This window comes from Chenopodium album, chromosome 16, assembly GCF_948465745.1.
Source record: "Chenopodium album chromosome 16, dcCheAlbu1.1, whole genome shotgun sequence".
In the NCBI taxonomy this organism is placed as follows: Eukaryota; Viridiplantae; Streptophyta; class Magnoliopsida; order Caryophyllales; family Amaranthaceae; genus Chenopodium; species Chenopodium album.
In genome coordinates, this window is record NC_137849.1 from 31,347,508 (window position 1) to 31,363,429 (window position 15,922).

The 15,922-nt window shown below is 35.2% G+C and overlaps 1 protein-coding gene across 1 annotated transcript; it reads right to left on the bottom strand.

The window, feature by feature from the left end:
- Window positions 1–3,869: 3,869 nt before the first annotated feature.
- LOC145584067 (uncharacterized) lies at window positions 3,870–6,444 on the bottom strand. Its single transcript, XM_081641006.1, has 3 exons — window positions 4,575–6,444; window positions 4,346–4,493; window positions 3,870–4,263 (listed from the first exon to the last, which is right to left on the bottom strand). Exons 1-3 carry the CDS (start codon window positions 6,442–6,444, stop codon window positions 3,870–3,872), a joined length of 2,412 nt encoding a protein of 803 aa, XP_081497132.1.
- Window positions 6,445–15,922: the final 9,478 nt, after the last annotated feature.

Consider the following 15,922-nt stretch of genomic DNA (forward strand, 5'->3'; position numbering starts at 1 on the left):
ATGTTAACTTGACAGGGTCTTCTCCTTTGACAGAGTCTGGCTATCTAACTTTGTTCCTAGACGGGTTGTGGCTGATGCGGCTCATCGGAAGTGGGTCACGCACGAATCTAGTTGTTAGGCGATTGGATATGGTTTCATTCCCTTCTCCTTTTCTTCACTTGGATAATTAAAGGAGGATGTTGCATTGCTGAAGCGAGTTTAGAAATTCTCGACGACGCAAGACATTGAGGCGTGTGCCGCTACTCATATCTTCACTATGATCGGATTTGCCATAGCTAGAGGAGTGGGGGCCTAGATTGTATATCGGCTTCCCACTAATTTTTTGTAGGTTGTATGACATTATCTGTTTTTGAGATATAAAAATAATAATAATAATAATAATAATAATAATAATAATAATAATAATAAGATATTTCCTACTGTTATTATTATTTTTATTGTGTAGTATCATTATTGATTTTACCAAAATAAAGCCATTATTGATTTCTTACCTAATAAAAAGTTTAATATCAATTTATTTTACTATATTAAAATTGTCTATAAAAGAAGATATTGAATGATTTGTTACCTTATATAATTATAAAAATGTTTATGTTACCTTACATATATGATCTTTTATTAAAAGATATTGAAGATATTTAAATTTGTCAATGAATTCAATGTTTAAATTACCATAATGTCTATAAAAGAAGATATTGAATGATTTGTTACCTTATAAAATTAAAAAAATGATTACATATTTAAATTGTCAATGAATTCAATGTTTAAATTACCATAATGTCTATAAATAAAGATATTGAATGATTTGTTACGTTACATAATTTTAATTAAAAGATATTAAAAGATTATTACTATATATATGAAAGGTATTAAACATTAACTATAATTTGAAAATATTGAATTGTTATGATTTTATTATACATAAAAAGTTAATACAAGATATTTTAGAGCGGAACCCATTAGATTTTAGCCAATAAAAAATGAGATTTGCATTTTCATTTAAAATATTTTTTTCAAAAACTTAATTGCCACATAAGAAAAACTAACAAATAAGATTTGAGGGTTTAGTTAATAAAACTAGTGAGTAGCCCGGGCATTGCCCCGGGTTGCTACTGTTGTAGACATGCAATTTTAAAGGCTTTTCAAAACTGCAATTGTCATTGTCAAACCAAAATTGAGTTATTCTTTGAATATCTTTTTTTTTTTAATTGAACCTTGTGGTTTGCACTTATATGAATTTTTTTACATATTAATATCAGAGTTGATAATTGGCAAATAAAGTTAGATGGTTAAATAATCATCTTTGTTATAAGAGGTTGAGGGTTCGAACCTCTTTATCTTTATGTTTTTATATGGAGTAATTAATGTTAGTTACGTGGATGATATGGCATTGTTTGACGATGTGGCGTCATGAGATGTTGGAAGATGACGTGGCACAATATAAAAAAGGGGGGGTTACATTGCAAGCTTTTGTTGCTTAGGGCATGTACCGGAGTTTCTAAACACTACTTTGCTTTGCATACTTGTCCTCCTAGTACTTTTGAGGTGGCTTAGCGCACTTTCGGTGAGGCACTTCGATCTTCCTTGGAGCGTATCGTTACTGCTTCGAGGCCTGGGTTTGGCGATTGGCGGTGGCGGCTTGCCGGCTTGCTACCTTACCATTTGCGTTTTGGTGGACTTGGTGTTTATTTTGCAGGTGATGTTCGTTATTATGCTTTTCTTGCCTCTCGGTTACAGTCTGTTGGGTTGCAGACAAAGCTTCTACGGCATGCTGGCGTTGTTGGCCTTGGTCAAGCCTTTGCGGATGCGTTGAGTCTTTTTCATGGAACGGTTGAGTCTGACATTTTGAGTAATCCTAGTGAGTTCGCTGCCCCTAAACTCATGAAGAGATTGGTATATATATACTTTACAAAGGTTACCGCTTCTGCAGAATCTACCTTCTCTTTATCTCCTCGACAATCAGTGGAAATCGCAGCACAGGGATCATACCTCTGCTTGGCTACGAACGGTCCCTATTTCGAGGTTTGGTCAGACGATGAACGCCAAGACTTACCGATGTGTGCCGTGCTATCGGTTGGGTGTTCCATTGTTCTCTATCACAACGCCGTGCTCTGCTTGTTCAAGGGTTTTTATAGGGAATACTTTCGGTGATCACGCGGTGTCTTGTGCAGGTATTGTGGGCATTAAACATCCGCATAATGTATGTTGTTCGGGATACACTTGTTGATATTTTCTACAGATCTGGGATTTGAGCTAGAAAGGAGGTTGACATAGGGTTGTCTAGAGGAAATGACGGGCCCTCAGACCTGCCGAAGTGTTACTTTATTGATGGGTTCGTTGTCTTGATGTATGTGTCGACTTCACAAGGTCTTCTCCTTTGACACAGATAGGGCTATCTGACTTTGTTTTTGGACGGGTTGTGGCTGATGCGGCTTATTGGAAGCGAGTTAAGTATGAAGCTTGTTGTCGAGCAATTGGATATGGTTTCATTCCCTTCTCCTTTTCTTCACTAAGGGAATTAGAGAAGGAGGTTGTTGCGTTGCTGAAGCGGATTTAGAGGTTCTCAACAACGCTAGACATTAGGGCTCATGCTGCAGCTCATATCTTCACTAGGGTAGGCTTTGCTATAGCTAGAGGAGTGGGGGTCCAGATTATCTCTCGGCTTCCCACTAAATTATTGTAGGTTGTGTGACTTTTGTTTTTGAGATACTAATAATAATAATAATAATAATAATAATAATAATAATAATAATAATAATAATAATAATAATAATAATAATAATACATAATACATAATACTTGTATAAGTTAAGCTTTTTCTTAATATTATATTAATATACATTATTTTGATCAAATAGGCCGGGATGGAGGTAATTTACTCCAATACTAAGCAAATCAAGGATTTGAAATTTTACCTCTACATAACTACAAGATGTTTTGACGTAATTGTCAAATATAGCTGGCTAACTTATATAAACGAGTAAAAAAAAAAAGAAATTCAAACTCCAACTCATTTGTTTCAGTTCATTTCGTGTTATGTATGTTAAGGAAACATTTAGCATAGTTTATAATATTGATTGTTTTGAATCAGATTATCATTCGTTTTGAATCATAAATACATCCATAGATATATCTTTAATTCATTGGTCTTCGCCTTACCTTGTATATAGTGTGCATGATTTCTAAAACCTAAGTACCAATATATCTTCATTGATGTGTTATATATCACTACAAGAAAACTCATTTATAGCAACGAAGTTTTAGCAATGACATTGTATTTGTTGCCAAAACTAAGTTTTGCAACAACAATGTCGTTGTAAAATATATTAATTCATTTCCCCCCTCCCAAATCATAGCGCGAGTCTTTGACAATTTCAAACTTATCGATATTTTGCAACGATAATTATCGCTGTGAAATATCCTCGATATATATAACAACGATAACAAACTTGTGAAATATCATTTGTTATGAAATATCAAGTAGCTAGTGATAAAGAAACCATGGCCCCACAACAAACTATCTCAAATGCACCTGTAGAGGGAACACACGGAACCCTAAAAATATAAAACCCTAAAAATAAATGTCGTAACACGGCAGCATATTGCCGCGACACGGAAAAATATGTCGTGACACGGGAGAATTTAGCGCGACGCGGGAAAACAGCAGCCCTAAAAAGGATAAAACGCATTTAGGTTTACGCGGAGAAAACATGGGAAAATCCCGTGACCAGGGGCGGGGCAATGAATTTCGGGGCCCTGTGCAAGATCTTAAAATGAGGCCCTTGAAAAACTTTCAATTACGAAATACAAATATTATAAATAATAATAAATCGTCAATTACACTGCAAATACAATACTAAAATTGCTAATCACTTAAAAAGTGCAATTCTTCTAGCATGTTTTAACACAAAGTCATCAACAACACTTTCAACATCAACTTCTTCCAAAAGATCACTTTCAATTGCCATCAAAGCAAGCCCATTTAGCCTTTCCTGTGACATTGTTGTCCTTAGATATGACTTCAATAATTTCAGCTTTGAAAAGCTCCGTTCTGCAGAAGCAACAGTTATAGGTATAGTCAACAATACTCTATATGCAATTATTGTATTAGGAAAGTAATTAAAGCGTTTTAAGAACTTCAATAAATCCATTGCACCCATTTTCCCCTTAGGTAAAAGCTCTCTGAATAACTTTAACTCAATAAACAGTTCCTGGCCATCAATATCATAATTCTCTCCATGTTTAAGAGCATTTTCAAAAAGGCTACAACAAGATTGAAGTTTAGCATCATCCATAGCAAGTAACTTATCAGAATTGAACAAAAAAACCAAGCACTTTTTCATACGATTCATATTGTTCAAATCTCTTATCCAATGATGCAATAGCTTGATCAATAATGTATATAAAGTATTGTGTTCTAAATGTTTCCTCTGGTGATAAGCAAGTTTCATCATCATCATCATCAATCTCATCAAAATGCTTTTTCCTACGTACTACACGCGTTTGAGGAAACACAGGATCAATTCCTATTTTTGTGGCTATTTCTTTTGCAGTTTCCATAGCATTTGAAAAACCATTTTCACGATATTTGTGAAAAAAAGAAATCAGCCCTTTTATCTCAGTAATAGCAACATCAATAAGCATGTCTTTAGAGTGCAATTGTTTACTAACCAAGTTTACAGCATATAAAATATCATACCAAATAATTGAAGCAAGCAAAAATTCAAAACTACCCAGCTCATTTTTTGCTAAAGATTTTGCTTCACTTTGTATCTTAGAATCATTTTCTACACGGGCTACTTGAAGTAAGGCTTCCTGTAATTCAACAATTTGAAACCTTATTGCCTTAATACTTTCAACACGACTTTCCCATCGTGTAGCTGACAATGATTTAACAATTAAGCCTTTAACATTTTGTCTTAGAATATGCCACCTCTTTGTAGAATTAGCAAATATAGTATAAATACGTTGCACTACTCCAAAAAAATCTCTTGCTTTCATTGAAGTGTTAGCAATATCACACAAAACTAAATTTAGACTATGGCATCCACATGGAGTATAAAAAGCTCTAGGATTCAAATCCAAAAGTCTTTTTTGCACACCTTGATTTTTACCTTTCATATTAGACCCATTATCATATCCTTGGCCTCTAACATTATCTATATCAAGATCATAAGAATGCAACACATTTTCTAACACTTGAAAAAGTCCTAGGCCACTTGAATCATCAACTTGTAAAAATTCAATAAAAAACTCACATACTTCATTAGAAGAATTATCAACACACCTTAATATTAAAGACATTTGTTCTTGATGACTAGCATCGGGTGTGCAATCTAACATCACAGAAAAATACTTGGCTTCTTTGATTTTCATAATAATATTGGATCTAATTCTAGAAGAAAGTAATAGAATCAATTCATTTTGAATATCATGAGTCAAGTAGTGATGATAAATCTTGCCACTATTAATACGCTCAACATGCTCTTTCATTACCGGATCAAACTCAACCAACATCTCAACCAAACCTAAAAAGTTACCATTGCTATTTTCAAATAACCTATCTTTTTTACCATGAAAGGCAAGGTTATGTTTAGCTAGGTACTTCACAATCGCAATGATTCTTATAATAACATTTTTCCAATAATGCTTTTCTTTCTTTAGTTGATCTTGGGCAACCTTGTCAATTGTTTCATTTACTTGCAATCTATGACGTAATTCACACCAAGTTGTCATATTCAATACATGATCAACACTAGTTTCATGCTCTTTAAGTCTAGGACTAAGATGTGACCAATCATTAAAGCCTTCACTTACTAAGTTACCTTTACCAGGGCCTTTTTTAAAAATTTTACAGCAAAAACAAAACACTTTGTCTAGCTCTTTTGAATAAACAAGCCATTCCCTATCACAAGTTTCACCATTGGACAAATATCTTGTATAGAAAGAAGAAGAGAATCTACGAGAAACACTATCTTTAGGGCCTTTTACAATGCTCAAGTCTCTTTTGGGACCATTTACTGCTAATTCATCAATCATATGCACATCAAGAGCATCCCAATTTCTAGGATCATAAATATCGATAAAGAAAGATCTATTATGTTCAACATTGTGATTAATTTTATCAGAGTTATCGCAATGTTGTTCACCATTATCATCATTCTCATTATCCCTGTTAACATCATCATTCTCATTATCCTTGTTAGCATCATCATTATCTTCCTCTCTATTAACATTATTAGCATCATCCTTAATTTCTTGTTCAACATTATCACAATCAACATTAACATCATATAATTCTTCATCAGGATTCACAGAATTTTCACCTTCTTTAGGTTCTTTTAACAAAAACTTTTCTAAAGCAACTTTTTGAGATTTAACAAATTGCTCTATTCTTTCTTTCTTTTTCCGTTTATTATGTCCAGATTGGTATTTGCGAAACATAATGAATAATTAACAGATAATTAAAAATAAATAGAGAGAGATAAGATGACACCAGGAATTGGAGATTGCGAAATTGCCATATATCCCAATAATTTAAGAGGATTGCAAATTAATTATTCGAGTATTCGACATTTTCAGCAACCTGTTTTTACAAAAAAAAAATAAATAAAATAATTACTACATCAATTAAAATTACACATGATAATAATTACTGAGTAAAAAAACATATTTACCTACAAACTCGTTGATTAATTGTTGTTTTTGTGATTATTCTCTCTGAAAACCTTGAATGAGAGCTTGAGAGGATGAGAGAGAATGTAGATCTAAGAAATTAGAGAGGAGAGAGAAGCAAATAGACAAAATAAAGCTAGAAAGAGACAGAGTAATAATGAATAAAAACTCTCTAGATTTTTCTATTGTGATCATTGAAAAAAAAAATTACATAAATGTTACCGTTTTACAGCTAGCAGACTTGGGAATATGAGATAGTGGGATACAACTAGCAAAGTATGACATTTAACTAAAAAAAATTGGTCCAACCAATATTCGAACCACCCTTGATCACTCTTCAAAGATAGTTGCTTTATACCAGTGAACCAAGGGAAGTAATTGCAACATATATTACTCAGAATATACTTTTATATAATTTTGGGGCCCCAAAAATTACGAGGCCATGTGCGGTCGCTCAACCTGCTCCGCCTATGCGCCGCCCCTGCCCGTGATACGACAGAAAATGTTGTGACGCGGCAAAGTCTACCGTGGCGCGGCACGTGGCGTCGTGTCACGGTGTTTTATTTTTTTGAAATGCGGTGGAAAATACACAAAAAAGGCACCGTGACACGGTGTAGAATACCGTGTCACGGCAATATGCACTGTGCCACGTCAGCCTTTGCCGCGTCGTGGCATTTTAGCTGTTGTGCAGTAATTCTAGTTTTTCACGCGTTTTTAAAACTACTATAACTTTTGATCCGTTACTCGGAATGAGGCATATAATATATAATTGGAAAGATTATCAAGTCTACTTTCCAACTAATTAGAATCAGGTCAAAATCATTTGTATATTTTAAGATATGGCCGTTTTAGTGAAAGAGTATCGGTTTTGGGCCGAGTTTAGTATTTTGCTCATATCTTCTTCGTTTTAAATCAGAATTGGGCTTATGATATATTTTTGGAAAGCTTATTTTAAGGCCTATCCAACCAAATAATAATTGGATCAAAATTATAGGGTCACAAAATCAGTTTCTCTCGGTTTTGTGATGTGGATACAAAAAGTGAAAAGTAAGTTATGGTTTAGGGAAATGAGCTATGAATTGGATTGGTTTATGAAATGTATTGATGGAAACATGGATTTAAGCACTCCAAAGATTAAATACTCAACCCAACTAATAATGGCGGTGAAAGGTTGTTCATCATCAGGTCCTTCTGTATGTTGTGGCTGCAAATGCAAACAATGAATTGTTTCCCTTTGCCTGGGAAATAGCTCAAGGAAGATGGTGAAAGTTGGAAGTATTTTTTTTCTGGCACTTGAAGCATATATTGTCAGGTTCTGGGAGGGGAAATGGCTAGTGTATTATTCCAGACAGACAAAAAGTAAGTTTGCTCTGTCACTAACACTTTGATTTCTGAAATTGTTGTAACAACTAAACTCACTATTGTGTATTTATGTGCAGGGAATAGATGTGGCACTAACTGAGATATGGCCTGAAGAGGACAGGAGATATTGGTGTAAACACTTAGCTAAGAATTGGAAAGGATCATTTCTTGACCCTTTGATGCATTCACTCTTCTGGTTAGCTTGTAGTGTAACCTCTCCTTTCACCTTTAAAAAGGCTATGGACAGGATTAAGAAGGTGAATCCACTTGCTTGTGAATGGTTGGCTGATTTGGGGTAGCAATCAAGGTGGACAAGGCACAAATTTAATCCCAAAATTTGTAGTGATGAAAACAAGACCAACTTTGTAGAGAGTTTCAATGCAACTTTGGGTGTGGATAGATGTAGGCATGTCTTAACACTTTTGGAAGGTATAAGGCCCTGTTTTGATTTACTGAACTGATCTGAACTGAACTGAACTAAACTGAGCTGAGCTGAACTGAACTAAACTAAACTATTTATGAGAGAAGGAAATTAGGAACTGAACTAAACTAAACTAAACTAAACTAAACTGAACTGAGCTGAACTGACTAAGCTGAACTGAACTGAACTGAAATGAAATTAAGTTGAAGAGAATAGGGGTGTCCATTCGGTTTTCGGTTTGGATTTAGGCCAAATCCAATCCGATCCGAAATATAATTCGGTTTTCATTTTTCAATCCGATCCGATCCGAATTACTCTTCCAATCCAATCCGATCCAATCCGTATTAAATTCGGTTATTTTGGATCCGATCCGAAAATTCGAATTAAAATAAGTTGATTTATAACGTCTAATAAATTAGTACGATAATATAAAACGGTAGTCATGATTAACATAAATTGTTTAATAACAAGTTAAATTAAATTGTTCAAAATAAGTAGTACAACTAAAAGGCAACACTAAGAGTTCATTACAGCATTTTTGTTCAAAACAAGTAGTAACAATTTCCTGTTTAAGATTTCAGCAACTAATTCTAACTGAAGGCAATAGGAGCCTAGGAGGCATCAACTTAAAATGTTAGGCATCATCAACTTATAAAGAAAGTATGCAGCAGCAACCTAAGAAGAAAGCAGCAGCAACAAACAATCCAAACAACAGTCCATATTATACATGTTGATATCTAAATTTCAGTTTTCGGTTTTAATTGGATCCGATTAGGGTCAATCCGATCCGATCCGAAAATCCGAATTTTCAAAAAATCTCGATCCGATCCGATCCGATTCAAAGTTTGGATCCGATCCGAATTGATAATTTGGTTTGGATTGGACTGGATTTCGGTTTTTATCCGAATTATGGACACCCCTAGAAGAGAACAGGCCCTAAGCTTGCTTTTTCTAACTTCTTTAATGGTAATTGACATCATTTCATTTTTATGCTAACCCATCCTAACATGAATGCGTAGGTATAAGAAGAATGTGCATGGTGAGTAGGGCTGGCAATCAAGTCGGGTTGGGTCGGGTTCACATGTTTACGTAAATAGGTCAGCACCCCCCAACCTGAACTTGATACTTAAATGGGTCAGAAAATAGAACCTGAACCTGACATGATGATAATCGGGTTGACCTGAACCCGACCTGTTTAACCTGAATTTTTTTAAAGTTTTTTTTTTTGCCTAAACCTTTGTTAAACTGATCGAGATTAATAGACATACCAACCGAAAATATACTCTAAAATGCTAGAATTTTAAATTTAAAACTTTTATTACATATTATATTTCCAACAAATAAATGTTAGACATTGTTGCCTGATAAATTTCAAAATAAAAAGCTTCTCCATTTTGCAAAAGGCTTATTTCGTTGTCTTGCATTGGTTAAATTACATCAAATCTTTATTTCAATGGTTGTTTGTAGGATTTATTTATGCTGCAAGCACAAACAATAAGGGAAAAATGGAGAAGAAAGAGCCAATTCAAAAAGGTCAGTGTAAAGAAGGGAGGATAGAGAAAATGTAAGAAGTTTTCTGTGAAAAATGAAGGAGCAAAAGGAGCTTAGGGTTTGCTTTAGATTATAGTAATGTGAGGCAAGTTATTGGGCTTGGCCAAAAATTAAAAATAAAAAGTCTAATTACCATACTAAGTAATCGGATTAAACAGATTAGATTCGGGTTGACCTAACTTGAAACTGACCCAATTAGTTAAACAGGTTAAGACGGGTTATTTTCGAGTGGAGATTTTCAACCTGAACTTAACCCTTTTATTTTCAGGTCGGGTTTGGGTCGACCCATTTACACAGACGTTCAAAACCCATTTATTTTGGGTTGGGTTTTGTAGACACCTACTTTTGGCCTCCAGTCCCAACAGGAAGTGCGATGATGCTACAAAAACTCGTTCTTCATGCTATATCAAAGTTGAAGTGTTTATGGACTTTGAAATGCACTATGAAGTAAGTTAAAACCTATATTTGAGACCAAGTTATCTTAGAGCCTTGTCCGATTACTAAATAGGCCTAAAACGTGCTCATACATGTTTAAACTTGATTAATAACGGACCCGAGTGCGTCATATGCAATGATTGGATCCAATGGATCTTACATTGTTAAAAAAACGAGCCAATCAGATAAAACAACCATCAAATTTCCATGAAAGGCCTATACATATGGATAGCCTTTTCAAAAAGATTTCCAAAGGTATATTATAAGCCCAATTCCGAGTTAAAACGAAGAAGTTATGATCAAAACACTAAATCGGGCCCTAAAACTGACACCCTTGCACTCCAACGGCCATATCTTTTGATCCATAATAGATTTTAACCTAATTCCAATGGAATTGGAAATTAGACATTCATAGATTTTCAATGATATCTCACACGCCTTAATCCGACTTCCCAATCAAAAGTTATGGAAGTTTTTAAAAACGCATTTTCGTATAAGGCAAACCGCACCGAGCGCAACTCATCAGTGAGTTGCGGGCGCCAGTCAATGAGATGCGCGCGACTCCGAGAGTTGCGCGCTCCACCTGACGCCGCAGCTCTAAAACCCTAAACCTAGATTCCTACACCTATAAATAGGGGTCTTCGTTCAACCCTAAAGACAACAGAAAAATCAGAATTCTAAACCCTAGTATTCTTGAATCCCTAATCTCTCAATTTCTCCTATTATCATACTACTTTTCTTCTCTCTTCCCAAATACTTTCCAACCCTAATTGAATCCATTGAAGTCCTTGGAGGTATGAAGAAGAAAGAAAGTCCATAAACTCATTAAAAGGAGATATAGCATAAAAGAAGAACGGTTAGTTTTCTGGGCACTTAGATAAATCACTTTTCTTTTATTGTTTAAATAACTTTAATTGATTAATTAGTGTTGTTTGATCACTTTAAACAAAATTTTAATTAATTTATTTCACATAGTATTCTTTCGTTAATCAAAGATTAGAATTGAATAATTAATTGTTGTTTTATCACCTAAGTCAAGGCGAATATTGTTTATTTATTGCTCTTTTCACAAACTTGAATAACAAAAGAATAACGACTTTCACAATGTAATTCCTACATGATTAATGTTTGTAAATAAAATCAACTAACTTAGTTTTTAGGAGCCACGTTGCATATATTGTTTGGTGATGAAATTGTGAAAAAAGAAGAGCTAGTAGAGGCCACACTAGGGGTAGAATAGTGATTCCTCCCTAAAAGGAACGTTATTTTAGTACCCTCGCTCACGAACTCATTTCTGGTATAAGTAAACCAATTTGCGCATGAGGTAAACTTATGATTCATGTTAAATATCCTTTAAACCTTACTTGGGAAAAAGGCATGAACGAGGTTTACGAGTTTTCCTAAAACTCATTGGCGACTCCTTACTAGTTTCTTACAAAAAAGCATGATGATAGGATCAACTCTAATTCAAAGGTCTCCCAAACAGTTACAAAAAAGCATGATGATAGGATCAACTCTAATTCAAAGGTCTCCCAAATAGTCAGGAATTCAAATCCTAAAACACCCTAAAAAGTGTAAATTCCTAGGCTTTTAATGGGTCATGGGCATAAAGGAGAAGGATCCCCTACGATGGGCACACCCTCCTTATAGGTCTAGGTTGGGTTGTCGGGTCGGGTCAACTTTTGCTCGCTCTAATGGTGAGACTATCAACAAGAAGACAAAAGTGTAACAACTTGCAAAGCTTATTAGTCTAAGGAGAGTGAATATGAAGTGAGGGATGGGAAGTCTATGCTTCTAGTGTCACTAAACAAGAAGACATGTCTCTATGGGGCATGGCAAATTTCAGGTTTGCCTTGCAAACATGCAATTAGAGCAATCTTGGCTGCTGGATTGAACCCATACATATTTTGTAGTACATGGTTCTCAGTCCAAACTTATAAGCAAGCTTATGCCAACTCAATACACTCTATACCAGCTTTTGAGCACTTGCCAGAGATTGATATGCCTATAATATTACCACCACAGATGAAAAGGCATTGGTAAGTCATCTAGACAAAGAATAAGGGCACCTGATGAACCAGACAAAGGAAAAAGGTCTACAACAGTCCAATGTTAGAAGTGTATGTGTTATGGACACAGCAAATAGACATGTAAGGGTGGACTCATAGCAGCAGAGCAAAGTTCTAGGGATGGGAAAAAGCTAAAAATGCAGCAAAGACAGCTTCTGAATCCACTAAACACAATGCACCAAAGAGTACCTCCACATTAAAGCCACCAAACCCACCTATAAGATTCACAAGAAGTCCATTGCAGTCTGCTTCTCAACCACACCACTCCATTAATACAACGACTCAACATTCATATCAAGCGTTTGAAGGTCCAAGTAGCCAACTTGTTACTATTTCAAAGAAGTATGGAAAGGAAAGAACAAAGTCTAACCTGTCCTGTAGCTTGCTGAACTAAGACCAAGTTGAGTGTTTTTTTTTTTTTTTGTAAATGACAGTGCAATTACTTGGCTTTGTTTTAGTTTTTGAACTAAGGTTTATATATGATCGATCTCTACTTTGACTTGATCATATGTCCTTTTTTTTTACATTACCACAAGATTTTGATTTCATGTTATAATGCAACCTCATTTAGCTCTTAAATGCTTTCTGAAATGTTGGTATTATTTGAACTCTGAGCAACTTTTTAATCTGTTAGACTAAATTAGGTACTAAATTATCATGAACCTCAACTTTGTTACATTAACAACACGTGTAAATATAATAGACGAAGAAAATACCATAACTGAGTTTTATTTACTTAGTTTAATTACATAACTTCATTCAAAAACCCCATACAAATTGCATCATTACCCTGATTACATAACTTAATTAGGATTGAACTACTTGCTACTCCCCTTTCCTTCATTACCCTGATTACATCATTTAAGGTAAAAAAAAAAACACAAATTACTAATATGATAATAGCAATCTTCATAAGCCTCTAAGAGCAAACAAAAAGGTCTTCCACCATGTTATGTATTGCAACAATCTCAAAATTTGGTGAGGCATCATAAAAACTCACATTATCTTCAGTTACCTAGTCAAAAAATCCGCAACCTCTGACTTTTTCCCTGCATTTGTAGTATGGCTTCTTTGGATTGCTCATTGAATCAGAAAACCTAACCTCAGCATTTTTGGGAAGGTTGGGTGACGCTAGTTGGTTGGAGCGGATTGAGTGCGGAGGTGGATGCAGGTGAAAGCTTCATCCGACCTGAATTCGATATAATGTCATTTCTACCTAGAGGTGATCATTGGGCGGCAAAAAAAAAAGCAATTACGCTGGCCAGGCCAAGCTTCGGACCAGAAATTACGTGCCCAAACCTGCCCAAAATGGGAAGGTCGTGCAGTCTTTTCGGGTTGGGCCAAATAAAACAACTAAAAGTGCATCCCTAAGCCTGCCAAAATAATAAAAAAAAAACGGGTCAGGCCGACGGGTTAACCATATATTTCGAGCCGAAAAATCTGCCCAAAATCCTGCCAAATCTAAGCCAAGCCAACGGGCCTTACTGACTTTGATCAGCTCTACTTTGTCCCCATTTTAATTTATTAATCAAACCTTTGCATTATTCCAAAATTATCCAACCTTTGGGGGCTCAATTTTATTAGGCCCAGTTGACTAGTTATCTGCTATTCAAGTAATTTTTTTTTTTAAATTTAACAAAAATATTAAAGATAAGAAAAACTCCTTTAGTTATCTCTCCTCCTCTTCCTCCATTCCTTAACGACCACCTTCTTGTCTTACCAACTCCGTTCCAACACCACCTTCCTCCTCCTCCACCCCACCACCACCATGCATCATCATCATCATCATCGTCTCTATCCTCTCCTCCTCTACCCCCTTCACCTTCTCACCATTCCCTAATTGATACCCCCTTCATTTTCATTAACTCCCCTCCTCACCAAAACCCCCATCAACAACATCATCTTCATCACCGTTGTATTCTAGAAGGCGTTTTCAATTTCATTAACTCCCCTCTTCACCACAACCCCCCGCCAACAACATCATCTTCATCACCGTTGTACTCTAGAAGACTTCCTTTGTAACACCCTAGAAATTCCTTTCCTTTAAAATACCTGTTTTGCTCTTTTTAAAATACGAATTAGGAAAATCTAAGACATTACCGCCACCGTGAAAACGGTTAAGGCAAATATCAAAGATACATAGCGGAAGACTCTTTTCAAAACCGTTCCAAAACAAGTCAACTTAAAAGTCAAACCAAACGAAAGTAAAGTCAAACCAAAGTCAAACGTAATCAACCTACAACTTGGAACCATTGTAGGCCCTTATTAAACCAAACGAATACTTAAAAACCTTTGCGTTAGTCTCACTAGCATAATATAATATAATAATTAAAGCAATAAACCACATCGTAATCTTATGAAAACTAAGCATGATTCGCTCTTCACTCATGCCCATCATGAATATGCTTCATCACCTGAAAAGCTTCTCTCTGCTTGAATTGTCCCCACTACTCACCATTAGAAATGGGTCGTTGTAGGGCCAAGGTAAAGACAAGGCCAAACAAACATACAATCAGCAAAGCTGAGTACATAAGCATAAAGAAATACACTATCACGCTTTAGTCCTATCAATCACACAACTTACCTTGTTGCGCCTCTTTTCAAGCGTACAACATACAACATGAACATTCGCTACATGACTAAAATATTTATTTAGCTTGATTACGCATCGAACGGGTTTTCCCCTAACTTGCCCCAAATAAAGGGGTACTAACACGGGAGCTAACCGTGCCAGTATAAAATAAACCACTCGTAAGTGGCGGAATTCCTGCGCATAATAAAAAAGAATATACAGCGTCCTGTACTCCCAGTAGAAGTTATGGTCAAATATAAAGTCGCATAACTCCCTTCATATGTTCATACTCAAGGTATATACATTGCAAGAGTTTTGGTGCGTAATCTCTTTCACTTTACGTTATTTACATATTATTTTACATGGTGATGACTCACAAACCATAGCAATAATCAAACATTATAATTATACAAGCAATCCATCATACCAAATTAATTCTTGAATAATTAGTAACCACATAACTATTAATGTTGAATCCTTTTTAATCTACCTCGGTGTCAAAGACACCTTAAACGCATAATGCGCCATAACTCCTATCCCTCGGTGTTGGAAACACCTTAAGTGCACATAGGCACCACAATGTAATTTAATCCTCGTGTCCTTAGACACTTAAATAGCTCTTTCTCATGCTCATATAGCATTAATAAAAATTATATGAACCACAATAAAATTCCTTTTTTAGATTCCAAACCAAATTAAACATGCTTCCAATCATGCCAATAATAAAAGTGTGGTTCATATTCAACATGCTAATATAATTATTTCCATTCACTAATTCATTACAAATAAACCATGCTTCATAATTTAATCACCAACATCAACCAAATAACAAATTCA